Below are 26,318 nucleotides of genomic sequence, written 5' to 3'. Positions count from 1 at the left end.
TTCTATAAAAGAGTAAGGAGAGAGGGGGTGGAAATTGAAGAGATTTCCATGGATTCGTTGCCACCTTGGCCGTGGAACTAATGCAAGCCTGTCAGGTGCCCTTTTTTTCTACCTCTTTTCGTCCCTTCGCTCCGCTCCCGTTCAACTCTTTTTCCAACTCTAACCTATCTCTTAGCTTCACCCCTGAGACTCCTCTTTACTATCATCATCCCCCCACTCAAATCCCACCTTTTCGAAATCTTCTCAGCTCACAGAAGACTTTACTTCTCTCGGTTCTTTACTATATATCGCACCCATTCCTCGGATCTTATCGGCTTTCAACTCGGTGAAGTTTCGTGCTTGGAGACAAGGGACCAAAAGTCCGCAAAGTGTGTCGTTAGGTACAGGGAGGACTCTGTAAAACAAGAAGTTGGAAAGAAAATTCAGGGAGTTCAAAAAAGGAAGACATTTAGAGAAGGAGAAAAAGAAGAGGGGGATTGTCGGCGATCTATTGCATTGAGGAGGGCTTGCCGTAAGAATCTTGGATGATTCTGAAGAAGATGGTATTGACACCGCAGGAAAGACCAACCGCCTCGAACGATCAATTTCCCACTACCCAGCTCTTTCTTCTAGGTAAGCCGATCCCCACAACTAATTCTTCCGATGGTATGCTGATCCTCTTCATCTTCCTCTTTAGCAATATGTCGCGTTGCGGAGCCAATCGCTTTAACTTCGATCTTCCCATACTCCTGGGTGATGGTCAAGGATTTCCACGTGGCTGATGGTGAAAATGCGTCCTTTTACGCCGGTATTCTTGTCTCCGCCTTTTCGCTTGCCGAAGCTCTCACTGGTATGATCTGGGGAGGCCTATCCGACCGCATCGGCCGCAAGCCCGTGCTTCTGTCCGGATGCTTTGGCACCATGCTCTCCCTTCTCATCGTTGGGTTCGCCCGCAACTTCTGGGTTGCTCTATTTGGCAGGGCTCTAGGAGGTGTCCTGAACGGAAACATCGGCGTTATCCAGACCATGGTTGGTGAATTGGTCAAACGACCCGAACATGAACGTAAGTACACTTCTCCTTCCATCTCTTCTCATTTTGGTGGATTGGACCCGGCTAAATTAAGTTTGGTTGGTATAGCTCGCGCTTACGCTGTGATGCCGTTTGTTTGGTCAATCGGGACAATAATGGGACCAGGTACGTTGTCGAAAACCCTCTGCAAGTAGTAGCGGCAGTATGAGAAGAAATGTTAATGGCGTACTCCGTCGGCAGCTATTGGAGGCTTACTGGCGAGACCCGCCGAAGGTTTTCCCTCCCTGTTCTCTCCCGACGGCCTCTTTGGCATCTACCCTTACCTATTGCCAAATGTTGTTTGTTCTATCTTACTTCTCTGCAGTATGCTATTCAGCTGGCTATTTTTACAAGAAACCCACCCCGACATGCAATCGTGGGATTTCGGCGGGGACATGATTGACGACTTGGCTGCCGAACGACCTCTTCTAGTAACTGCCGGTGCCACGGCCAATCCCAGTGCCGACCTGCGGGTTGAATCTTACGGAACTTTCAATGAAGTCCGACTTCATCAGAACGAAGATATGATGGTGCATGCGGATGGTTCGAAGTCGGAAGGAACACCTACAAAGCAAAGCATCTTTACATGGCGAGTTGCCATGCTCATAGTTGCGTTGGCCATATTCACATACCATTCAATGACTTTCGATCATCTGTTGCCCATCTTCCTTCAGGATAAAAGGGTCACTGAAGTCTCTACGCTTGGCACCTCGGTCCTCAGCTTCCCCGGCGGAGTTGGTCTATCTACATCAACTGTTGGCCTGATCATGTCCACGGACGGTATTATCGCACTCTTCATCCAGAGTGTGGTTTTCCCGGCTTTGGCTCACTATCTGGGAGTGTGGAGACTCTTCGTGGTCGTGACCATTCTGCATCCCTTGACTTATTTCATTGTCCCATTTTTGATATTCCTCCCTCACAAGATCCTGTTCGTCGGCATTTATACGTGCTTGGCCCTTCGCAACGTCCTTTCGATCATTGACTACCCCGTCTTGCTGATCCTCATCAAGCAAGCTAGCCCTTCGGATTCGGTTTTGGGAAGGCTCAATGGTCTTTCTGCATCTGCCGGCGCCGCCTCGCGCACTATCGCCCCTCCCGTCGCCGGCTACCTGTACAGCACCGGATCCAAAGTTGGCTGTACTGCACTAGCGTGGTGGGGGAGCACTCTCGTTGCCATCATTGGCGCCGTGCAGTTATGGTTTATCGAACAAAAGAAGTATGCCACTGCGACCGTAGCTGGTCGTTGTCACTACGTTTCCAACGAGACGCAGCCATGGAAGGAGACCGTCCATATCATCGTGACGGAAAATGATCGCAGCACGAGGGATGTGTGAGGAGTAAACCGACGGAGGTACCCATGACCGGGTTTAGATTCTGAAGCAAGGGATACTCGCGATGGTTCTGACCAGCCTATGCCGAAAAGTTTCGTAGCGCAACAATACAGGGCATGGGGAGTGAAAGCATTTGAACTTTATATTTCTTTTCGCTAAGCATGTTCGAACATTTGCATGGAGTTCCAGGCGCCTTATATGATCGTTGTATTGAGATCATCAATTATGAGTGTAATTATGATTATATCGGGATTTCTTTTTCAATGATTTCTTTCCAACAGTCTACGGGGTAAGAATGGCCCATCTCGTCTACTCCGTAAGCGGTGAAGTGCTGAATATATTGCCATAGTGCACCGCCTTTGCATGCATGACGCTAGGCCTAGATAGGGCTAGCTTTGTTTACTCCCCCATCCCGGCAACGGCAACAGATGAAAATAATCAACTCGGCGGGTACTTGTTGCCTTCCATCTCCATCATCTTGACCTTTACCCTATTTTGGCCTGTTCCCATCCTGCAAAAAACTGGGTTGGCTGGTCTGTGATCTCGTACGATTTTGAAACTTCTTTTTTCTTCTTGTTCTTTTCCATTACCATCATCTTCTACGTCGCTCCTTATCATGCCCACACCCCTCTCCCCCTTAACGCCGGCGCATCAAAACTCGCGATCCTTTTCACCAAACCCTGGTGATCTGATTGCGGGAAAGGCCCCTGACCACGAGGATATTCTTCAAACCGGTGATTTTGAGAATGCGCCTTCGAGCCCCATGAAATTGGCGGATGACGCAAACGTCGGCAACCAGGACAACCTGAGCTTCACACCTTCGCGCGAGTCGCAGGGACTGGGCAAGGAAGAGGATGACTCTGATGACGACTTTATGGAGCCAGCGTCTAGCTCACCTTTCATAGAGCAGGGTAGAGACTGCACGGTGGACTTCCCCCTCAAGCGACAACCGGCCCTCGACGCGAACGAGCGCTCGAATACTCCGCGCAAACGTTCCTTTGAGTACGGACCGGAAGGCCAGGATGAAGAGGAGGCATTAGATGGGAGGTTCAGGAAGAGTGCCAGTCGCTGGGAGGCGCCAGACATCAATGTCTACGCCGACGAGGACGCCAGTTTCAGCGCTGAACAGAAAAGTCCGGGAGGTGCGGAACACAACAGTATGATGGAAGAGAAGCATAACGAAGGAATGAGCACTTTCCTTCGTGAGAGCCATAATGAAAGCATTTCAAACGAAAAAGAAAACGAATCCTTGCCCCACGCAGATGACTCGATGATTGACGACTCTCACGATTTCATGGATGATACCTGCCTCAGTACCTTCTCTGCAGTTCCCAATGCCGACATGACAACGTTTGCAAAGCTGCGTGGGGACTCCCCATTCAAATCTACACGGCCTCTTCCAAGTAGCCCAAGCAAAGCCGACGATACTGAGACTCGGGGTCTTGATCCGAGCACCCCATCCGTGGCTCGAAAATCTCCCCGGAAAGGGGCACTACTTGACATGAGCTCCCCAATCGGATCGCCAACCCCAAAGCGAAGAGAACCCCAAGCTGAGGGGGGTGTTCCTGGAACCCCAAATTTACTCGACTTGACAGATCAGCAAACCTTTTTCCCAAGAAAGCGCTACAGCATGCAAAATGAGAGATACTCTCCATCGCGGCGCTCACCCTTGAGAGCTGTCCGGGAGTCGGTCAGAGGCTCACCTAAAGTATCGCTGCTAGACTTTGACATTCCCGCCGCTCCGACCCCTCGATCCATTCCCACCGTCACTCCTCGAGAGCTGGAGTCCTTGAAATCCAGCTTCCTCTCGGAGATTTCCTCTCTCAAGGCGACGCTGAGCGGGAGAGAAGCAGAAGTGTCTAGCCTCAAGCAGGCCGTTGCGGATGCCGAGCGACGAGTTGGCGAGGCATTGGAAGAAGTGCGCAACGAGGCTGCCGGCAAGGAAACACTCGAGATCGAGCAGGTCGAATGGCAGCGAAGGGGTCAGGAAATGGACAACGTTTTGCGATCGGTGAGGGCCGAGATTGTGGAGGGGGAACGGGAAAGGGAACAGTTGATCAAGAGGGTCGAGGAAGCAGGAAAGGATAAAGAACAGCTGGAGAGCCGAATTGTTGAATTGGAGACTCAATTGAGTGCAACCCGCAGCTCCGTGTCCAGCAATACCCCTCAAAGTGCTTCCCACACCAAGACGGCGGAGGAAACTGCAAGGGAAGTCCAAGACGCCGTTGAGAAAATGGCAGCAGAGCTCCACGTCGTATACAAGAAAAAACACGAGACGAAGGTCAGCGCGCTGAAGAAGAGTTACGAGGCGCGGTGGGACAAGCGAGTGCGCGCGGCCGAAGACAAGTTGAAGACTGCCAACGAAGAGAACGAACGCCTGAGGAAGGAACGAGATGCGGCCTTGTCTGATGCGCCACGTCCCAGTGCCAGCCCCAATACCCAGGCCCCCGAGAACGAGGAGCATGAAGCGGAAAAGCGAATCCTTCAGGCTCAAATCCAGGGCTTGCAACAAGAGATGGCAGCTCTCAAGGATGACAGCGCACGACTGCACAACGAACTCGAGCTGGAAAGAGCCGAGAAGGGCGAGCTCGTGGCAGCCGTCGATGAGTGGCTCGCAATCCAGCAAAACCAGCCCCCGTCTGAATCCCCGGGGCCGCAAGAAGATGAACAGCCGGAGCCGGTCTCAACGGAGCGCGCCGGCTCGGATGACTTCAAGCGGAGTTTGGGCCGTAGCGGCTCCAGCGTCTCGAGCGGCATCCGGCCTCCAAGCACCGGGTCCGGCTCCGGCGAGAAGAAGATGCCCAAGATCGCAGCACCAGGCAGCCGTCACGGGCGAGTTAATAGCGGAGGCAAGTCGGGAATCGCCGTCTTCACGCCGGGTCGCAGTGGCATCATGGGCTCCATCGAACGCATGGGCCGTGGTGGCATCTAACCCGCTCTCTCTCATGATGTGCACATGCCCCTCACGAACAAACTGACGCCCGGTCTCTGAGGTTTACGAGTTCTTTTGGTTGGGTTTATGTGTTTATGTATCTATTCTTGCTTGCTTTTTGTCTTTGATATCCCGACGGAGGCGTTTAATGTAAATTGAATTGAGGGAACTCATATTTTATAGGATGGGATCTGAAAATAAAGTTATGCGATTCGAGATAGTTACGGAGTATATCCTTCGACTTGTAAACAAAATGTGGAGGACTTGGCAACAACATGCTTCGTACGGTGTAGCTACTCCATACTCACAGGACGCTTGTCTGGAAATCGTCCATGCGGGGGAGGGGGAGAGGCCTGAAAGTTAAGGAAGTCGGTTTCCCGCAGAGGGACGTGGGGGTCACCGGTCCGCCGTTGTCCGAGCACGGCAACAAGTCCGATTCCTGACAGGGATTAGGTCTTCGTTGACCACAGAATTTGGGGGTGTCTGACTGAGGGTATTTCTAAAGACTCAAAGTTCAGGTCGTGAGCCGTTGGTCTGGGTGAACCAGAACACTGACCAGTGTTCTGTTGAAGTCCATTCCCCATACCCCAGGTTCTATCGACGGAGTCCCGTATGGAGTCGATATCTTGGCGATGACTCCGTTGGGCCGCCAAGTTCGTTCCAGGCTTTTTCGGCTTACAAAATACGGGGAACTGGAAAACCATTGAGCAGACACTTAAAAAATAAAAAAGTGAAAAAGTGAAAAGGAAGAAGAGGGGGAAAGGTTTCTTGCGATTTTCGGCACTGCGGAGGATCCGGTTTCTCAAGGAACTTCGACTTCTTCGAGAGAGATTCAGGAAATCCCGATTTTTTGAATGGACGAGAGTTATCCCCCCTTTCCCCCACTAGTCCCACATGGGTATCCGCACGCCCCCCGATTTATTGGCTCGAGGGGGGAAATTCCCTCGTGGAGATCGGAGGTTTGCATTTGGGCTCGTGACTCTCTGTGCAATGACTGTTGCACCAACGGTTGTCAATAGGTTCGGATTCTGGTTGTTCTGGGGGAAATGGACTCAATGGCAGGATGTGGACTAACTGCATGCCATTCCAAGTCCAAGTCCTGACAGCTGGAAGAGGATCCTTGATGACGACAACCTGCATGGCCCTTCCCCCCTTGTCCGTTCCAGACCAACTTCCTTGTAACCTCCGATCTTCGCTACTTTTCAGATGCATTCAAGTCCTGTCAAGGGTTAATCATTTCTCCCGCTTTTTTCCATCTGTCTGTCACCTGCACTGGAGGAATTTCTCGAAACCGGCTCATTGCATACCACAATGTCTGTTTACTGATTGGGTACCTCTGTTTTGTTGGATGCCCTACGGAGTCAATTCCTCGCATAGCCTTGAAATTAGGGCAGGTTCCGTATATCGGCACTCGCATACGAATCAAGTCAAGTATCACGTGGGGGAGAGACCTGCCCGATGTGTAAGGGATGTCAACAATACATACACTATGTACACTGTAACTATAATAATGTATGGGGTATACACTGCAGTGGACTCAATGCCTTCAAAAATGTGCTTGCCTTGCTTTCTTGTCGGAAATCCAGTATCGGCGGAGTACTACAACTCCGCCAGAGGTGGTTTACGGAGTACAACTCCGTCCACGAGCACTCCACAGTCCACACTTTCACATTCCACAGTCCACAGGAACTTGAAAAATCACGTTCATGGATGATGAATGATGAGCTTCTGACAGCTCCACCGGCTCTTGTTTTATTTTTTTTTATCAACATTTTTCTCTTGCAATTTTATTCTATTTTCGATTTTTCTCCCTAGCCGGTCCCCCGTCAGGATTCACAACAGGGTCTAAACATGCAGCCCTTTTTTTTTTTTTTTTCCGTGTCTCTGACATACTACTACTAACTAGTCGGCGGCCCCGGACGAATCAATTGGTTCTGTGGATGCTACGGGAGTTTTGATTTATAAATCCTGCCGTCCTCAGAATAACAGGGGCTCCAGTGTCTACATTAGTATTCCCATATGATAATTGCATCGTGCCAGGGCTTTGCACGGTGCAGCTGGCGGCAGTTCCCAAACAGGCAGCTGACGGAGAGTCGTGCCCCATTGGGTACGTACTACGTGCCGGTTAGGCGGTTACTATACGCAGTACGCCAGTGTCTAGAACTCCAAACCCTGGGTAGAAAACTAGAGATCTTCAGGAGCCTTTCTTATGAGTTCACTCATGTTATCATGATTAATCATCTTGATAATCCAGAACGGTCCGCTTTTTACTCGCTAGTAGTACTACGTTACCCCATATCAAAGTCTCAAATGTCAGAACAGCGAACCAACCGGTTTTGGGCCCGGCGTCTGTGCATGTGTGCGGTAAGCTGTCTACCGTACATCTCGATGTATAATTTATACATCCAGATTCATAACTACCGGCATTCAGATGTGATCAACGTTGATCGATATCCAATCCCTGGATCGGATTCGCTCAACCGAGTAATCGGTGCGAGCCTCGGTTCATGGCAGTCGGCGTTTTGGTATAATCATACTCCGTAGGCAGGTACCTACCTGTGCAGCCCCAGCCTCGGTATTCTATCTGAGACCTTAAGCCACAGTTTCTAGAGAGAGGAGGTTTGGTAATAACAATTATCATAAACCATATGTGGCTGTTCCAGCGTCGCAATCATGGGTCACGGGATGCAGACTAACATATTCGGAGTACGGGGTACCCTGAGTCTACTTGAAATTATTTTCTTATCTGTGTTAAATTTCGAAAACGAGAATTGAGAACCTGCTGGGAGAACGGAATCTTTTCCGAGCCCGGCAAGTTTAATGACGCATGTTCGAAACAAGAAAGAGGACTAACTCCAACTGACCAATGACCGGGGCCGTGATTGGTTCCCGGGCTCCTCCGGTGGTGGCCAGGCGCAGTAACGTGACCGGGCCGAAACAAATCATGGCGGTGACCTTAGTAAGGTTCCCCATCCCGGTTCGGGCATAGCGCCGGTCGGATGGCACTAGAGGGGCTCCACCGAAACTTACCGTAGGAAGCCGCCCTTACTCTTAGTCACTGACTTTCAGGGCTCGGATTCTTGAAGAACAGTCTTAATATTAATTATTCCAAGAAAGAAACATAGTATGGTGCTAAGACCTCATAGGGATAGTAATAGTTATACTCCGTAGTAATAATAATTGTCAGATTGATCAAATTAGTCAATTCCACAGCGGTGGGGAGGATCCAGCCTGCATCGACGTGCGACTGGCCTAAAGAAGGACAGTCCGTCCCCCCGCCGAACTTGGCCCGCTCCCTAGACCTTTTTGAGGGAAATACTTGTCCACTGCTGGCGCTCCCCTCTTTCGCCATCTTCATTTGCTGATTTGCTGGATGGTCTGGGGGAGGCAACCTTGACGAGTGGATCCGGGGCTCATCATCATCCCCAACACCCACACGCCTCCTGACTGAGTCTGAGGATTCACGGGGGGGTGGGCGCGTTTATTTAACCATTGCTTCTCCCCGGCCCTCGCTTGGATTTTCGTCCTTGGGACGAAAATCATTGGTAGTGGGCGTGATCTTGTTAAAAGAAAAAAAGAAAAGAAAAGAAACTGAAGATTCATATATACACACTCTCCATCGCCCTCTTGTACCTTTCTTATCTTTTCTGCGGAAGGGCAAAAAAAAAAAAAAAAAAAAAAAAAAAAGAAGACTCAAAAAAAGACACTCTCCACTCTTGCCTCCATCTTTAATCCATTTTTTTTCTTCTCTTCTTTCCCACTCCATCTTTCTTCAATATATCCGACATCTTCAAAGGACAGTACCTATATACCTTCAATTTTTTCAAACACGAATGACCCAATTCAATTGATTTCCAACTCGTCACAATGAGTGATCTTACTTCTTCGACAACCCCGGCCTCGGCCTCAACTAATACGGTGGAAACGGAATCCAAGGGGAAACGCAAATCATCAACGGCCAGCCTCGCTGCAAATTCCCGTCCGGTAAAACGACGGGCCTCCAAGGCATGCTGTTGCTGTCGCGCTCGCAAAGTCCGCTGTGACGTCGTCGAGAATGGTTCGCCGTGCACGAATTGCCGCCTGGACCAGGTGGAGTGTGTCGTGACCGAGAGCAAACGGAGAAAGTTCGTCACCTCGAAAAGCCCCTTGCAGCCTTGAGCTGCGCGCTAATCTTCTCGGTGCTCAGGAAATCGCGCGTTGAGATGGACAGTACCACTCAGCAGCTCGGTCAATCACCCGCCGAGGTTTCGGAAGACGGTGGCAGTCTTCTCAGGAGACTCAGCGAGTGCCATGGGCTCTCGGACGTTGCTCCCGCCTCGCCGTCGCAACGATCCGTTGATCTGGACCATGGACAGCACATGCCGCATCTGTTGTGTTCGTATTTCCCCCGGTGTTGGATTACCCATGTCGGTGTTTATTAACCCGGGTACCACGCAGATCAAAGCCAGGCCAGCAGAATTGGCTCGGGCGAGCGCTATCGAAGAAGAATGGCGCCAAACCCGGCCGTACCGGCCACTATGCCGCTCCACCATGTGACTTCGCAGATTCAGCAGCTGTTGGATCCCTCCTATGTCAGTGATCGCTCCGGAGGCATTGTGCTCCCGGACTACATCAGGGGGTTGCCGCCTCGCCTACAGAGAGAGGACATCGACTATCTGGCCATGAAGGGCGCCTTGACGGTGCCCGACGTGGGGTTGCGAAACGAGTTGCTGAAAGCCTACATCCACTACGTCCACACGTACATGCCTCTCCTAGACCTGGAGGACTTCCTCCAGACAATCGTGCAGAACGACGGAATCCGCCGCATGAGTCTGTTGCTTTTCCAGGCGGTGATGTTCGCAGGAACGGCCTTCATTGATCTCAAACATCTACACGCTGCAGGCTACCCGACTCGCAAGGCCGCGCGCAAAGCCTTCTTCCAGCGCGCCAGGTTGTTGTACGATTTCGACTATGAGGTGGATCGGATTTCGCTGGTTCAATCCTTGCTTTTGATGACCTACTGGTACGAAACACCCGACGATCAAAAAGACACTTGGCATTGGATGGGTGTCAGCCTCTCCCTCGCACATACCATCGGCCTGCACCGTGATCCTGGGAATTCTCGCATGGGACTTCGCCGCCAGCGGATGTGGAAACGCATCTGGTGGAGCACGTACACGCGCGATCGGTTGATAGCTCTAGGAATGAGGCGCCCGATGCGCGTTAAGGATGATGACTGCGATGTGCCCATGTTGACCCTCGACGACTTTGAATTCCACCCTTTCTCCCCCGAAATCATCAACATGGTTGGCGACTCCGAAGTCCTCCAAAGCGTCAATCACCAGAAACAGCTCGCCCTTATGTTCATCGAGAAAGCCAAGCTTTGTCTGTGCGTCAGCCACGTGCTGTCCGCCCAATACTCGGTTCTGAGTCATAAGTTTGGTGGAACAATGGAGACGACTATGATGCTGGTTCCCAAAAAGTCGGCGGCCGAAACGTTCGAGGTGCGACGGTGCGATCAGGAGTTGGAAGATTGGCTGGCCCATCTTCCTGCGGAGATCCAATATTCGCCTGCCGCCCCGTCCAAGTTAACCGAGGCCCAGGAGGTTCTGCATTCTCATCGCGCTTTGCTCAAGATGGTCTACCTGACCACCTCGAGCGCCCTACATCGTCCCCAGGTGCTTCCGGCCATTCCGTTTCCCTCCACGGATGCCGAGTTACAGGAGATCTCGAGAAACAAAGTCCGATTTGCCGCCGTGGAAATCACCAACATTGCCCAGGATCTACACAGCTTGGATCTCACGCGATATTTCCCCACGACCGGCGTTACGGTACTGCTGCCCGCCGTCATCATTCATCTTCTCGACATCAAGTCCAGCGACCCGAACATCCGAACGACCAGCCTTCGGCGATTCTACCAGTGCATGCGCATCCTGCAACGCTTGCGGGAGATCTATGCATCTGCCGACTTTGCCACGTCATTCCTCGAAGCCGCCATTCGCAAGGCTGGCATTCAGCTGACCGTCTCGCCTCAAGACGTGCAATCGCGTGGCGGAAGTACGCTCGACACGGCGGCACGTCTCAACACCCTGACCCCGCCTCCGGATTCGCTCGCACAGAAAATCCCCGATCTGACGTACCCCAAAACGGACGCATCCGGCATTGCGGCGCTGGCCGGCGAACACGACGCCGCATTCGCCTCGACCCCTCCCCCTTCGGACGGTAGTGAGAATGGCAGTACCAACAACCTCAATTCGAACTACGCGCAAGAAGCCTTCGCCATCCCCAACTTCAACCCCGAGCTCAGTCTAAGCGAGCTTATGGGCCTGGCCAACGACGCCGAGGTGACGCAGAACGACTTTGACGCGTTGATCAACTTTGACGATGCCGGCGGGGAACTCTTTTCGGCGGAGGAGAGTCTTCATCCGAGTGGTGGCTCTGGTGGAAAGAGCTTTGGGTTCGGACTGGACTCTATGAATATGGATAATATGCCCGACGTGTTGGGGTTTGATCCCGAGAATAAAGGTATGGATCTGACTGGGCAACATAGCGATCGTGGCCCAGCAGGCCTCAGCACTGACCTTGACGCCGAGCTGGGACTGAATCTTTGAGTGCCTAGCGTCTGCGGTGCCAGGAGGTTATTAATGTCAAGCGAACGAATGTGTACAAACCCAAAAAGGTGTTTATGGATATGGGATGACTGGGCTGGCTTTTTTCTTTGTACTTTCTTGTCTATAATATCTATATACTGTACATTTCTTATATTGATGTCATGACTATCTATTACTCTATCTACTTATGCAAATACTCCATACTTGATGTATCTACCAAGGCGGCCGGATAGACGGGACGAGAACGGATGGCGCCATCTGCGCGATGAAATGCTTAGTGTTGGTCGCTAGGCCCCATCTGGCACAGGAATACTACCTTGTTATCATCCTGGCCGCGTTTACAACTTCCATGCCGCTCTCCGAGTAGCATTTGCCTTGCTTTCCCCTCACGCTATGTGGGCCGTCGGTCAATCGGTGAACCCAATCCCCAATCCGCAATCCTCGCAGTGTTTGCACTATACACCGTATAAATTGGGCTCGATGATCCCCCCTCTTCTCTCTTTTCTCCTGGGATCTGTCGACTGGGACGTGGTATGGTCTTTTCTTAGATTCCACCTTTCCAGCACCGTGCCTTTGCTATATATTCATACATATCCGACCCATCTTCCATCTCTGGAAATATGCGTGTATACAAGGCACTGCCATTGCTCTCGCTGGCCGTGCCGGGCTGGACCAGGTCCCTAAACGTCCCCCCAGGTGCTGGGAAACGACAACTTCCCAAAGACCCTACCGGTGTGAAGACCATCACCACCCCCAACAATGTCACCATTCGGTACAAGGAACCCGGCACCGAGGGTGTCTGTGAGACTACGCCCGGAGTCAAGTCTTATTCCGGATACGTGGATCTGTCGCCTACATCGCACACCTTCTTTTGGTTCTTTGAGGCCCGTCATGACCCGGAAAATGCCCCTATTACCCTCTGGTTGAATGGCGGTCCTGGAAGTGATTCTTTGATTGGGCTTTTTGAAGGTTTGTTCTCGTCATTCGGTGTCTAGGTGGTAGTCAGTGGTCATTGTGAACGGAGAAGCTGATATGCTGTCACCAGAATTGGGCCCTTGTCATGTGAACTCTAGCTACGAAACCTATCTCAACCCGCACTCGTGGAACGAGGTTTCCAATCTTCTGTTCTTGTCGCAGCCATTGGGCGTTGGTGAGACCCATTCTTTGTAATTTGCACATCGTTTCCTTCGTGACTCATTGGTTTCCTATAGGGTTTTCGTACAGCGACACTGTCAATGGCTCCTTGAACCCGGTGACCGGGGTGGTCGAAAATGCCACTTTCGACGGCGTCAAGGGTCGCTATCCCCAAATCGATGCTACTTTACTCGGTTCGTTTTCCCTTTCCCATTCCCTTTACTAAGGGTGAGGTTGTTCTGATCCGATGCGGACACTCTAGATACTACCGAGTTGGCAGCGCATGCTTCCTGGGAAGTACTCCAGGGATTCCTGGGTGGTCTTCCCCAGTTAGATTCTAGGATTAAGTCCAAGGATTTCAGCTTGTGGACGGAAAGTTACGGAGGGTGAGTCCTTGTACAAGTATAAGCTCTGAGAATGCTCACGTTACTGACTGAATTTGCGTCTGTCAGACATTATGGGCCGGCTGTAAGTGCACAACCTGGATCAGATCCAAGAATGGTGGCTCATGAGAGTAGTTCTTCAATTACTTCCATGAGCAGAACGAACGCATCGCCAACGGCACGGTCGATGGCATTCATCTTGATTTCAACTCTCTCGGTATAATCAATGGTATCATCGATGAGGCTATTCAAGTATGTTGCGCAACGTCCAGAGTACCAAGAGGTACTCCCATTCCTATATATCTCAATTACTAACAATCGACATTCAGGCAGGCTATTACCCCGAGTTTGCAGTTAACAACACCTACGGTATCAAAGCCGTGAGTCTCCCTTTCTCCAATACATATACACACATATATAGTGGTCTCCAAAACGACCAGGCATTGCTCACCACCTCAATTGAATAATAGGTCAACGACACGGTCTACAACTACATGAAATTCGCCAATACGATGCCCAACGGCTGTCAAGACCAGGTTGCTCTGTGCAAGCAGACGAACCGAACTTCCTTGGGCGATCACGCCCTCTGCACCGAAGCCACCAACATGTGTAGAGATAACGTCGGTATGTTGCAACCAGCCTATCTACCCCCTTGAGCCTCTTTCCATGGCAAGTGACTAACCCCAGACACTCGACAGAGGGTCCTTATTACAATATCGGAAAGCGCGGTGTATATGACATTCGACACCCAATCGATGTAAGCACACCATCCCATCCACCAATTCCTACACACATATGGAGCCTATCCATCCATCAAACCCTACATACACACATACATCCAAAACCATTGCAAAATAGAACCCCACCCCCTCTAACCCGAACAACCTCTGGAAATAGGACCCCACCCCACCCCCCTACTACAACCAATACCTAGAAAAAGACTCCGTGCTCAACGCCATCGGCGTAAACCTCAACTACACGCAATCCAACGACGACGTCTACTACGCCTTCCAACAGACCGGCGACCACGTCTGGCCCAACTTCATCGAAGACCTCGAAGAGATCCTCCAGCTGCCCGTCCGCGTATCCCTCATCTACGGCGACGCCGACTACATCTGCAACTGGTTCGGCGGCGAAGCCGTCTCCCTAGCCGTGAACTACACGCATACGCGCCAGTTCCGGGCCGCGGGGTACGCGCCCCTGACGGTGGACGGCGTGCAGTATGGCGAGACGCGCGAGTTCGGCAATTTCTCCTTCACCAGGGTCTATGAGGCTGGTCATGAGGTGCCGTATTATCAGCCCGTCGCGTCCCTGCAGTTGTTTAATCGGACGCTGTTCGGGTGGGATATCGCGGAGGGTACGACCCAGATTTGGCCGGGGTATAGCTCTAATGGAACCGCGAGGACCACACATACCGAGTCCTATGTGCCCTTGCCCTCGGCTACTCCTAGCCCTAGCGTTCACTGACTCGGCTCACAGAGTTTGAATTGCGGGACTGGTGGGGGGGTGAATATGATTGAAATGAACATCAGTTAGGAAGAAGGTCAATTGGCCGTGCCTGGTTGCAACTTGCAACCCAGGAAGACTGTCCGTCTGTCTACCTGACGGGAAAGTAAGAGAACAGAAATTAAAAACTTAATTATCAATTGGTGCTGCTAGTGTAGACAGGCCAGCCTTTGTTCATAACCTAATTTATTCGAAACCCCCAAAGAAAAATCTGACCGGAAATGTCCAGAGTAAATTATAATACAACACCGAAAAAATAAGCAAGTAAACTGCAAACAGAAACGACCATCTCGTCATGCCGTCGTTGCATGAGACTCCCGCCGCCGCGGAAGTGTATTAAAGAAAAATACAGGTATATGTAGGGGGAGAGAGAGGGATAGACAGATATCTATAGCCCAGAAAGAAATTAAGCGACGGGTACATGCTTCTCTTCCTTCTTTTCGGTGGACTGTTGATCTTCCAAAGGAACGCCCACTACATCCTGAGCGGTCTCGTCGGAGAATTTTAGATCTTCTTCCATGTCTGTACTCTCTTTGATCTTGAACAGAATAACCGGGGACGCGATCAAAAGACTGCCGAGGAGCAAACCCCAGCACGAGGCGAATTCTGTCATGTAGGGCGTTCCAATAGCGTCCAGGCTATCAAACACAGAAAAGTTAGTTGATGTAGCCTTCGAAAGTAGAGGTCAACAGACTTACCGCCACATGCCTGCCGCGCCTGCGGATTGAATTCCCTTGTAGAAGCCCGCAAAATTGGCTAATTTGCGACCATTGTTGGTGAGGGATCCCATGAACCTATGCATCAAGTTAGTCGAGCGATTCAAAGTAAGAAGGCAAGGAAGAGACAACTAACCAATAAGCGCAGGTCTGGAAGGCGGCGTCATAGAATCCGTAGAACATGTAAAGGAACATGGGACCGATATACCCGCTGCTGGTCCAATCCTTCAAATCCGCTGGCTCAAGAGAGTCGCGGGTGTAGTGCTTCTGGAAGGCATAGCCGCCACCCCAGATACCCATGGTGAGGGCAAAGAGGATGAACAGATTCAGTTTAGCGCGCATGGGACGGGACAAGAACTTGAGATCAAGGGTGAAGCCGAAAACAAAGGCGCCAACCATTTGCATCAGCCAATAAAGTAGACTGTTCAGCGATCGGGTGCGAACGTTGAAATACGCGCCATTCACGCTGTTAAAGTGATACCCGTAGAACCAATTGCTTGCCAGAAACATGGGGAAAAAGAGGACGATATAATAATCGCTACGCAGTGTTTCGTAAAGACCGAGGAATTCGGACTTCCACGTAGGGTTCTTCATCACAATGACATGCGAGCCATCATTGCGCTTGACGTATTTGGAGTCGCAGAGTGTCCAGGCGAGAGCGAAACCGACTGCCATGAGGACCATGAAGGCGATATAAGTGCCATCATTGACCCGACCTGCTTCCGAGTGCATGTTTTGTCCCAGGGGGATCTATGCGTGCATCCAGCGTTAGGACCAGATGTTTGACAATTAGAGGAAGCACTCCAGACTTACCAAGCTGCCGATGACACCACCCAGGTTGAAAATGACCCAGAAGATAGAGATGAACTTTCCCTTCTCCTCTTCCTTCGGATAGCTCATCATAACTGCACCCTGGGCGCACCACAGCAGGCCACCACATACACCGAGAAGAGCACCGGCAAAGATCAGAAAGCCGGCATTCGCATTGTGATTGTACGACAAGAGCGAGGCCACATAGAGGAAATAACCGAATCCGCCCAAGGACAGTGTCAGACGGAGACCAATACGGTTGGCGATGGAGCCCGCAAAGAACCCAACCACGGCGAACGTGCTGTACAGGGCAGTGTTGGCATTGCTCACGTCGGTCGGGTCAACTTGACCACCGCCACCAAGACCGCTGACGGCATTGAACATGCCCGGGCAAAGGAAGCAAACAAAAGAGACCAAGACCAATTGGGTTTCCGGGGAGGCGAACCAGGGCATCTTCAATGGCCCAACATTTAGCGGTCTATACATCCACGGCTTCCCCTTGACAGAGGAGCCACCAGCCTCGGCATCCATTGTGGTCGTAGGAACCTCCTTCTCGGGTTGGCGCTCTTCGCCGGAGGTCGAAGACGCCATTATCTCGAAACGCAGACGAAAACGGCAAAATCAAGGAAATGGAATGAATCGTTAGATCCTAAGTTGCAGCCAATTGTGTGAAATGACAATTCGTGAAAGTGCTGTAGAGGAAGCCAGAGGATTAGTTAGCATGCCACTCACAACCTGGTAAGCTTCAATGCAGAACGAAGCGATTGGGGTCAACGGGTGTGCATACAGATATGTATGAAGATATGTGTATATGTACAAATCACACAAAAAGAGGAACCCCAGAGCAATTAGGACTTCTGGAGGGACGAGAAAGAAGTGATGGTGGGAGGAGAAGTGAAGGCGGAGGAACGAGAGTAATCAAATACTGGAGTGGATGGGAGCAAGAGAAGCAGAATGGCTGACAACAAACAAACTGCCAGGAATGTTTGTGATGAATCCGGGGGAACAGTGAACAATGGGGGGAGAGAGGAAACAAATAAGTTTCTTAAACATGCGAAAATTGGCTGATTATTTTATCCCAACAAACCCCATGTTCGAGGAATTTTCTTTTTTTTTTTTTTTTGGTTTCGTGTTTTTTTTAGTAGCACTTAGTTAGCTCGAGGATTAGCTGATGGGACCACCCAAGATAGGGACGGCGAGTGTCTTACTCGTACCAGATACTACTGCCAGCGGAAGAGATAACGGTAGATAGCTAACATTTAAATACCACGCTACAACAGTCAACCGGGTGATGACGGAGTCTCGAGAGGAACTGGAGAGATGTAATCGACGATGTGTTTGGTCGATCCCCCTCGAGGAGCATCCTGATCCACTCTCCTCTCAATCCCCCATGGCACCCACGGCGATTCTTTCGCATTTCCGATTAGGTACTCCGTAACTTTCGCGGGCTCCACTCGTGGAGAGGATGCGGAGAAAAAGATGGCGAGGCTGCAACGCAACGAGGCCTGCCGATCGAGCGGAGCACAACAGGAATGAAGTCGGAGGCGAGGAACTGAAAGTGGGCAAGAGGCGAGAAACGGAAGAAAAGAAGCGCGATGGAAAGGGAAGTCCTTTTCCGCGCGCGAACGACGTTCCGACGCACTTGCCTGTTCGGGAGGGTCTTATCTCCACGAGGGCGGGCTAAGCGACGGCTATCTCCTCGTGACCCGACAGAATTGCAACGCGGGCCGGCCTCGTCGCCTGACCGAAGGCGACGGTAACATCGGCTGCTTGCAACCACGCCGAATGCGGGGGTGTCACCGTCCATCGGACTACTTCCTCTTAGTCAGAGTCTCTGCCCGAAATGCCAAGGACCTCGTAGGTAGTCAGATGAAGATCATGCAGCCTGCAGGGTCGGCTGCGTGGTAATGTTACCCTTACGTATGATACCTCTCCAGATTACAGTCCTGAACGGTACGATACCTACCATACCTGCCACCCCGGATCTGGTTATGTCACCTCATAAACAGCCTCATACCTTTCGACGTCACATCCTCGCCCGCTTTGGGCATTGCGTTCCTGCTTTTTTGCCATTTCCGATGTCACCATGTAGCGGCCCGGTTTCCTTTGTTTCCTTTCCAGCACCTTCCTCTACCTTCCCCATTCCTTGTGTCCGTCATCGCTTCTTTTCATACATCCCTTTCTCCTCATATGAGGTCCACCCCCACCCTCTCTACTTCTCTTGTCTGGTTCTCTTGTGGCTTGGGTTCTAATCACCTTGATAATCCACGCCATCATGCCCGGAAAGACCTCGTCCCCTCCACGCATCACCAAATTCACCAACTGCCGCATCATCAAGGGCAATGATCTCATAGAGCAAGACGTCTGGATAGATTCCCTGTCCGGAAAGATCCTTCGAGCTCAGGAGGCGTTCTACGGCTTGCATCTTTCTCCCAATGAGGTCGTCGACTTGGGCGGGCGCATCTTGGCCCCGGGCCTCATCGACGTGCAGCTGAATGGCGCTCAAGGCTTCGATTTCTCCGTTCCTCATGCCTCCAAAGAAGAATACGATGAAGGTTTACGTATGGTCAACAAGGGCCTTGCCCGCACGGGTGTGACTTCATATCTACCAACAGTTGTTAGCTCTACCCCGGAAGTGTACTGGAAGGTAGGCATTTCTCTCCCCCGCCATCGTTTATCCCAGTCAGCCCTTCTTCCCCGCCTCAAGATAGCTAACAGAACGGTATAGGTACTTCCTTCCTTAGGGCCATCGGGAAGCAAACACTGTGCGGAAGATGGGGCAGAATCGCTGGGTGCACATGTAGAGGGCCCGTTCATTAGTCCGGGTCGCAATGGTGTCCACAAGACCGAGGTCTTGCAGGCTGCAAAAGACTTCCAAGACCTAATCGAGTGCTACGGCAAGGAGAACCTGACGGGGGACACGCAAACGGTGAAAATGATCACCGCGGCTCCAGAGGTCGGGAATATGATCGCTCATATCTCGTCCCTGACCTCCCGGGATATCATATACTCTATCGGACATTCTGATGCCACGTACGAGCAAGCGATGGCAGCCACTGAACAAGGAGCGACCATGATCACCCACTTATTCAACGCCATGCGGCCTTTCTACCATCGAAACCCGGGCATTTTTGGCCTGTTGGGTCAAAACGAGCGCCGTCGACCTTGCTACGGCGTGATCGCCGACGGTATTCACCTTCACCCTACCTCCGTCCGCATCGCGTACAATGCCCACCCAGATGGACTCATCCTGGTCACCGACGCCATGAAGCTCTGCGGTCTCCCGGACGGCATCTACGAGTGGACCAACGGCGAGCGCATCATCAAAACCGGGGCCCGTTTAACCCTTGAAGGGTCGGACAAGATTGCCGGCAGTTCTGCCACCCTCATCGAGTGCGTCAACAATTTCCGCCGATGGTCGGGCGCCTCGACCGCAGAGGCTCTGAACTCTGTGACAGCCACGCCGGCACGCCTCTTGGGGCTGCAGGGTGTCAAGGGTTCTATGGATAGCGGTGCCGACGCAGATCTGGTGGTGCTCAGCGACGAGACAGATCCCTACTCCGGACCCACTTTGACGGTTGATCAGGTGTGGAAGCGTGGAGTCAAGATCTTCGATACCGAGAAAGGGGCAGCCGTTGGCCGAGCGTGAGGATGCAGGTAGATTAGACGAGTTTCGTTCTCGCTAGGAGGGGCAAGCTTTCACAGCAAGCCAGGCTTTCTGCTTCTGTCGAGCCCTCGTGTCTCTCCCATCATACCACAGGTGAATTGGTTTACCGCCCTTGCTGTCTTTCCTTGTTCTTTTTTCTGCTCCAACCAAATGATTTTCTTTTCCATTCAATGGCAGGACCTGGCTTTTCTTTGATTTATTCTACTGGCTTCCGTGAAGTTCACCTTGCCTTTTTGTTTCAGAAGCACATTGCAGCATAGACAGACGTTATACCATTAGATTAAAACCAACCAACTGAATGAGATAAATACCGATGATTATAAACAGAAACATGAAATTTTATTTCATGGACATCGAGGTTCCAAGACCTCATATTGATGACTGCTAACTTCCATGCCATTTCTTTCATTTCAGTCTATCTGTTCTCTCTCTCTATATATACGTCAATGTTTTACAATAGCAAAGCCATCTGCACATCCAACAAACTCATTTTCATGATTGTATGGAACTGTACAAAACCATGCGCCGGGCAACAAGCAATCACTGACAACCACCCGAAGAGAGACAACCGCCACAGATAATAGGTACACAAGAGCGAGAATATCTTCTTTTCTTTGTCTTTTGCCAAACGCATGGGTTGGTTGTTCATTTGGTGTCATGAATCATGTACGGTCGTAAGGCTGATGTTGTTGCACACGTCATGCAGACCTGCATGAAGTTACGCGCAGACATTTCCGCCCCATCATTTATTTTGTAATTTTTTTCTAGGCTCCAGGCTGAAGCCGCTCATGCCCCAACTCTTGTCGAATATTCAAGTCCCTTCCATGATGGGATGTTCGAAAGACAAGAAAGCAAAGTGTCAAGTAAACGGTCCATAATGAAAGGGGCATTTACAGACGGGGCTGCTCGCGCTTCCATCCGGCCTCTTCGGCGATCAACTCGGCAGCACGCTCGCCAATGGCCAGGACAGTCAACATGGGGTTGATGCTGGGCATTTCGGGGAAGACACCGGCATCAGCGACGCGGATACCCTTCAAGCCACGGACCTTGAGCTGGGAGTTCACCACGGCCAAGGGGTCGGAGGTCACATCACCCATCTTGGTGGTACCGGCAGGGTGGTAGACGGTGTGCGCGACCCGACGACCGTACTCGGACAGCTCCTCGTCGGTTTGAATCTTGGGGCCGGGAGCAACTTCACGCTTGATCCAGTCCTTGAAGGGCGCCTTCTTGGCGATCTCACGGGCAGCCTTGAAGCCAGCGACAATGGTGGCGGCATCGTAGCCCTCAGCGTCGGTGAAGTAACGGAAGTCCAAGGCGGGCTTAACCTGGGGGTCGGCGGAGGTCAAGTACAGGCGACCACGAGAGCGGGGACGGGGGATGTTGGGGGTCATGCAGAAAGCATTGGTGGGGGAGTCATATCCCAGACGCTCGGTGTTGAGGCAGAAGGGGATCTGATAGCAGTGCATCATGACATCGGCGGCGCGACCATCGGTGCCGGCGGCATTGGGAAGCTCTCGGCGCAAGAAGATACCGGCGTCCGAGTCCATGGTCGTCTGGTTGGGAGGAACAGGCTGGTTGAGCTCCCAAAGAATGATACTCTCGGGGTGGTCGAGAAGGTTCTCACCGACACCGGGGATGTCCTTAACGACGGGAATACCCAGCGAGCGGAGTTGCTCCTGGGGACCCAATCCGGACAGCAGCATCAGTCGGGGGGTGTCGACGGCACCGGCGCACAGAATCGTTTCCTTCTTGGGGCACAAGGTGTGTTTGGCTCCGGACTGCAGAATCACGTCAACTCCGGTGACGGTGTCGTCACTAACGTTCACGCGAGACACCCAGGCGTTGGTGAGGATGGTCAGGTTGGGGCGCTTCTCCTCCCCGCGCAGAATAGGGTGAATGTAAGCGACACTGGCGCTGCTGCGACGGCCGTCGTCGGGGTTGTAGGAGACGTTGAAGAATCCGACACCCTCGGTCAACTCGCCGTTGAGACGGATCTCCCGGTTGAAATCGGGGATGATGGGAATGTTCATGGCAGTCGAGCAAGATTCGATCCAGTCCTTGCACAGCTGGTTGCGGTGGCGGTCGTGGACAGGCTGGACGGTGTTGCGCAGGTTGTCAAGCACGCGGGTGAAAGTTCCGAAAGACCAGCCCTTGCAGCCTTGCTGCTCCCATCTCTTGCAGTCATACTCGAAAGGACGGAAGGAGATGAGGGTGTTGTGGCTAGAGCAACCGCCCAGCACCTTGGCACGAGAGTGGCGGATATGGCTGTTACCTGTAACACAAGAAGTGTGAGAAACACAGACAAGAGAGGAAGAGGAAGGGAATTCTCCTGCGATTCCGATCATTCGGGCGAGGCATGACACCCGGATCACTTGTGGGACCGGAGAAGCATGGAGACCATGCGGTGCAACGTACCCATAGGCTGTTCGGTGGTACCATAATCGTAGTCCAACTCGCCTCCCAGCAAGTTCAACCATTCTCTCAGGTTGAGGACGCGATCGTCGTTGAAATCACTGGGACCACCTTCAATAACCAAGATGCGCTTGTTAGGCAGGTACTCGGCCAATCGACTGGCGATAACACAGCCCGCCGTGCCACCTCCAACGATGACATAGTCATAGCTGTTCACGTCGCTGGCGGGGAACTCGTTCGTGGTGGCCATGATAACGAAAAGTTTGAGGTCAGAAGGAAGGGGGAATGGAGAAGGGAGGAGAATGTAGAGGAAGAAAGAGGAGGGAGATAGAGAGAACAAAGGGTGGGGTGGAATGGAAAGTCAAGAAAAAGAAAAGGAAAGGAAAAAAAGAGCGCCTCTTTAAATCCAGCCAAAAAGTCTGCCGACTGGGATAAAAAGTTGCGGTGATACCTTTGCCGGTTCGGCCGTTCGGCCAACCATCAGCCCATTTTTTTTTTTCCCTCGTCCACGGCTGTTCCTCAACACAAGACATCTCCATCTCTTTTTCCTCGACTTTTTTTTCTGCCGCGCTCCCAGGTTCCCCACCTCGAGAAAAGGCACCAAAAAAGTACGATCCCTGACTGGCCAAGACATGGAAACATTCTCCATTTAGTGGGTCCGAGTCAACGTATTAGATAATAGATAATCCTGCATGAGTTCCGTGTGGACCATGGACGTACGGAGTAGTTATGGTCTGATACCGTCTTCCCTACTCCGTATTTGTCTCTCCTTCCAAGACGGTAGGATGATAGGATCTCTGCTCCGGGTTCCTCTGGGCTGGCAGGTTTACGGCGAAGAGAGGTAGGAGCTCCGAGTTTACCCAGGACTCGGGGGTTCTGGGCCCAAAGATGGCTGGTTCTTATCAACCTCGCGTGCCTAATTCGAAAAAGTAGTATCACGACGTCACTCCCAGGCGCTAACCGGCGCCACGATCCCACTAAAATACTGGTTAAACGGAGATTCACCGCGGAGGGAGCCTTTGACCTTCTTTGAGTCGACGAGAGTTTGAGGATTCGTATACCTGACTGGGTAAGTGAATGGCAGACAGGCCGATTGGAGGGGATCGGGAATCAATCAAATCGGCGTTATCGTCCAATACCGTCCCCGAGGACACAAGAAGATGAATGCCGTACTCAGTACTCCGTAGGCACGAGTTATTGTGTAGTAGGAGAAGTAGAAGATCGGCGGAGGATGGAAACTGTCTCCAAATGGGATGGCGGTGAGGGAGAGAAGCCTGAGGTTCTTGTTTCTTGTTTTTGCCTTCCTTTTTTTTTTTTTTTTTTTTTTTTCATCCGAGGCACACGGTCTTCTCTCTCCTCCCCGCCACTTGCGCTTCCTCATCTTCCTCACTCCTTAGTCCTTCCATCGTATCGACATAACCTATTGAACACTGTGACCATCGCCCTCCCTCTCAATAAACCTACGATCCCGCTTTCCTTGGATCCGCCTTCGAACCCCCTCCCTACCTCCTCCCACTTTCTCTTCTTACATCACATCATGTCCGTTGCCCCGCGCCAGCTCTATTACGACGGTCAGGTCCAGTCGGCCTCCTCCGGCAAGACTTTCCACACCGTCAATCCCTCTGATGCCTCTCCGCTAGCCGAAATTCACGTCGCCTCGCACTCCGACGTAGATGCTGCCATTGCCGCCGCGGACCGCGCTTTCCCTTCCTGGTCTCAGACTCCTCCCATTGCGCGCACGCGCATCCTCCAAAAGGCCGCCGCCCTGCTGCGCGAGCGTAACGACGATATCGCTCGCGTGGAATCTTTGGATTCCGGGAAGGCCTACACCGAGACGAGTACGGTCGACGTCGTTACGGGTGCCGACGTGTTGGAATACTATGCGAACCTAGTGGGTGGCGGCGGCTTGAACGGGGAAACCACGCAGTTGAGAGATGACGCTTGGGTGTACACCAAAAAGGCTCCGTTGGGGGTCTGTGCCGGCATCGGCGCCTGGAACTACCCCATTCAAATGTAGGTTTTCCCCTCTCGGTGGGTTCATGAGTTGGATTCTGGTGTACTAACGAGGAGGAAACTAGTGCGTTGTGGAAATCGGCTCCTTGTCTGGCCGCGGGTAACACCATGGTGTACAAGCCTAGTGAATTCACCCCGCTGCATGCGCAGACCCTCGCCGAGATTTACCGGGAAGCTGGACTTCCCGCCGGCGTTTTCAATGTTGTCTACGGTGCGGGTGACGTTGGCGCCTATTTGACATCCCACCCGACCATCGCCAAGGTCTCCTTCACTGGCCAAGTGTCGACGGGCATGAAGGTTGCTGGCTCGGCCGCAGGCAACATGAAGTACGTGACCATGGAGCTAGGCGGCAAGAGTCCGTTGATTATCTGCCCGGATGCCGAGCTGGAAAAGGCCGTCGATGGGGCTATGATGGCCAACTTCTACAGCACAGGCCAGGTTTGTACGAATGGAACCCGTGTCTTCGTGCCAGCGGCCATGAAATCAGCATTTGAGAAGCTGCTTCTGGAGAAGATGCAGTACATCCGCGCCGGTCCTCTCTTTGACGAGGCCACGAACTTTGGTCCTCTGAGCTCCGCCGCCCATCTCGAGAAGGTCACCTCCTACATCCGCCACGGTATCGAGACTGACAAGGCCACCCTTCTGTACGGCGGACTGGGCAAGCCGCAAGTGCCCAAGGAGCTGGAGGCTGGGTTTTGGGTTCGGCCCACGATCTTCACTGACTGCAGGGATGACATGAAGATCGTAAAGGAGGAGATTTTCGGTCCGGTGATGTCCATCCTGTACTACGAAACCGTCGAGGAAGCGGTCAAGCGGGCCAATGCCACTGAGCTCGGCCTGGCGGCCGGTGTATTTACCAAGGATCTCAACACCGCTCATCGTATCATCGACCAGCTCCAGGCAGGTATCACCTGGGTGAACACTTGGGGAGAGAGCCCGGCTGAGATGGCCGTCGGCGGCTGGAAGAACAGCGGCGTTGGCGTCGAGAATGGTCGCAAGGGTATCGAGGCGTGGGTGAAGAACAAGAGCACTCTCGTTGAAATGAGCGGCGAGGTTGCCACGGTGTTTGCCAAACTATAAGCGTTTCACTGGATGAGGACTTCCCCAGTCTAATACGCGACATTATTTAGTATTTAGTGGATAAGAAATTCAAAATCCAATCTTTGTATATACAAACACACACTATCTTCTTCTCCATGCCATATTAAGCATTCGAGATGCTTGAGGTACAATTGCCAAGCCAAGCTCCTCTATATATGTACATACGACGATTGAATAGTTCTTCCTACTTACATCAACTAATCCACAACGCTCATTCAGGCTAATCCGATTTATAAGAATTATTTGTTCTCAATAACGATGGCGACCGCTTCTCACCTAAACAATTCATACCCAGGGTTTCAAGATACAGAAAACACATAGAATAGATGAGAAGAGACATTCTATTTACTTAATTTTCATTTAGTAAAGCCAAGTAATTTTAATCTAGACAATGACACCAAAAGGTCGAGATTCTATGAACATTAAGACAAAGCAAAAAACAAATTCCACGAGGTTATCACTGTAAAAAAGCGAAGAAAGAGAACTCCTTGATGTGCGTAGAAAGAAGCGGCACAGCCACAAATAGAATAACAAAACAAGGATCGAACGAAGAAAAGTAGACTGAGGAAACAAAGCAACAAGCTGGAGATAGCAAGAAAACTTAGCAAACCAAAGAAGAAACAAGAGATGCTTGTTGTCTTGCTAGATATGCTGGGGCTTAGATGCCAGAATCCT

General features: G+C 51.7%; 9 protein-coding genes across 10 annotated transcripts; 7 read left to right on the top strand and 2 right to left on the bottom strand.

Moving 5' to 3' along the window:
- Nucleotides 1–735: 735 nt before the first annotated feature.
- On the top strand, nt 736–2,382 carry LDX57_011264 (MFS transporter; the record flags this gene model as incomplete). Its single annotated transcript, XM_046093009.1, has 3 exons — nt 736–1,042; nt 1,118–1,174; nt 1,250–2,382. The coding sequence occupies 3 exons, from the start codon at nt 736–738 to the stop codon at nt 2,380–2,382; spliced, it is 1,497 nt and encodes a 498-aa protein (XP_045948987.1).
- A 613-nt stretch (nt 2,383–2,995) lies between these two features.
- LDX57_011263 (uncharacterized protein) lies at nt 2,996–5,311 on the top strand (the record flags this gene model as incomplete). Its single annotated transcript, XM_046093008.1, has 1 exon — nt 2,996–5,311. The coding sequence occupies one exon, from the start codon at nt 2,996–2,998 to the stop codon at nt 5,309–5,311; it is 2,316 nt and encodes a 771-aa protein (XP_045948986.1).
- A 3,664-nt stretch (nt 5,312–8,975) lies between these two features.
- On the top strand, nt 8,976–12,094 carry farB1. 2 transcript variants are annotated; one of them, XM_046093006.1, is made up of 3 exons: nt 8,976–9,435; nt 9,498–9,685; nt 9,749–12,094. In XM_046093006.1, the coding sequence occupies exons 1-3, from the start codon at nt 9,179–9,181 to the stop codon at nt 11,899–11,901; spliced, it is 2,598 nt and encodes an 865-aa protein (XP_045948984.1). In that variant the 5' UTR covers nt 8,976–9,178; the 3' UTR covers nt 11,902–12,094. The 2 variants fall into 2 exon arrangements, with proteins under 2 accessions (XP_045948984.1, XP_045948985.1); XM_046093007.1 differs by having other exon boundaries at nt 9,498–12,094.
- Nucleotides 12,095–12,521: 427 nt separating this feature from the next.
- Nucleotides 12,522–13,425, top strand: LDX57_011261 (uncharacterized protein; the record flags this gene model as incomplete). Its single annotated transcript, XM_046093005.1, has 4 exons — nt 12,522–12,870; nt 12,947–13,051; nt 13,113–13,229; nt 13,298–13,425. The coding sequence occupies 4 exons, from the start codon at nt 12,522–12,524 to the stop codon at nt 13,423–13,425; spliced, it is 699 nt and encodes a 232-aa protein (XP_045948983.1).
- Nucleotides 13,426–13,672: 247 nt separating this feature from the next.
- On the top strand, nt 13,673–14,885 carry LDX57_011260 (uncharacterized protein; the record flags this gene model as incomplete). Its single annotated transcript, XM_046093004.1, has 4 exons — nt 13,673–13,798; nt 13,889–14,042; nt 14,117–14,175; nt 14,316–14,885. The coding sequence occupies 4 exons, from the start codon at nt 13,673–13,675 to the stop codon at nt 14,883–14,885; spliced, it is 909 nt and encodes a 302-aa protein (XP_045948982.1).
- A 445-nt stretch (nt 14,886–15,330) lies between these two features.
- Nucleotides 15,331–17,041, bottom strand: LDX57_011259 (unc-93 family MFS transporter; the record flags this gene model as incomplete). The annotated part of the gene is made up of 4 exons (XM_046093003.1): nt 15,331–15,562; nt 15,623–15,718; nt 15,777–16,390; nt 16,454–17,041. The coding sequence occupies 4 exons, from the start codon at nt 17,039–17,041 to the stop codon at nt 15,331–15,333; spliced, it is 1,530 nt and encodes a 509-aa protein (XP_045948981.1).
- Nucleotides 17,042–18,725: 1,684 nt separating this feature from the next.
- Nucleotides 18,726–20,099, top strand: NAG2 (N-acetylglucosamine-6-phosphate deacetylase; the record flags this gene model as incomplete). Its single annotated transcript, XM_046093002.1, has 2 exons — nt 18,726–19,097; nt 19,179–20,099. The coding sequence occupies 2 exons, from the start codon at nt 18,726–18,728 to the stop codon at nt 20,097–20,099; spliced, it is 1,293 nt and encodes a 430-aa protein (XP_045948980.1).
- A 356-nt stretch (nt 20,100–20,455) lies between these two features.
- Nucleotides 20,456–23,858, bottom strand: LDX57_011257 (GMC family oxidoreductase). The gene is made up of 2 exons (XM_046093001.1): nt 22,533–23,858; nt 20,456–22,389 (listed from the first exon to the last, which is right to left on the bottom strand). The coding sequence occupies exons 1-2, from the start codon at nt 22,777–22,779 to the stop codon at nt 21,008–21,010; spliced, it is 1,629 nt and encodes a 542-aa protein (XP_045948979.1). The 5' UTR covers nt 22,780–23,858; the 3' UTR covers nt 20,456–21,007.
- Nucleotides 23,859–24,066: 208 nt separating this feature from the next.
- Nucleotides 24,067–25,622, top strand: LDX57_011256 (uncharacterized protein; the record flags this gene model as incomplete). The annotated part of the gene is made up of 2 exons (XM_046093000.1): nt 24,067–24,542; nt 24,608–25,622. The coding sequence occupies 2 exons, from the start codon at nt 24,067–24,069 to the stop codon at nt 25,620–25,622; spliced, it is 1,491 nt and encodes a 496-aa protein (XP_045948978.1).
- Between the last annotated feature and the right edge of the window lie 696 nt (nt 25,623–26,318).

Source organism: Aspergillus melleus (genome assembly GCF_016097325.1).
Source record: "Aspergillus melleus strain CBS 546.65 chromosome Unknown contig7, whole genome shotgun sequence".
NCBI classification, from domain to species: Eukaryota; Fungi; Ascomycota; class Eurotiomycetes; order Eurotiales; family Aspergillaceae; genus Aspergillus; species Aspergillus melleus.
Note: the sequence above shows the minus strand (reverse complement) of the source record. Positions and strands in the feature narration are given on the sequence as shown.

What these genes read in the sequence shown, in the direction of transcription:
- LDX57_011257 (XM_046093001.1), bottom strand. Translation starts at nt 22,779, where the DNA reads ATGGCCACCACGAACGAGTTCCCCGCCAGCGACGTGAACAGCTATGAC. An exon ending in TACCACCGAACAGCCTATGG is followed by an intron (nt 22,390 to 22,532) that starts GTACGTTGCACC and finishes CTTGTGTTACAG; the next exon opens with GTAACAGCCATATCCGCCAC.
- farB1 (XM_046093006.1), top strand. Translation starts at nt 9,179, where the DNA reads ATGAGTGATCTTACTTCTTCGACAACCCCGGCCTCGGCCTCAACTAAT. An exon ending in ACCGAGAGCAAACGGAGAAA is followed by an intron (nt 9,436 to 9,497) that starts GTTCGTCACCTC and finishes CTCGGTGCTCAG; the next exon opens with GAAATCGCGCGTTGAGATGG. An exon ending in GCACATGCCGCATCTGTTGT is followed by an intron (nt 9,686 to 9,748) that starts GTTCGTATTTCC and finishes GGTACCACGCAG; the next exon opens with ATCAAAGCCAGGCCAGCAGA.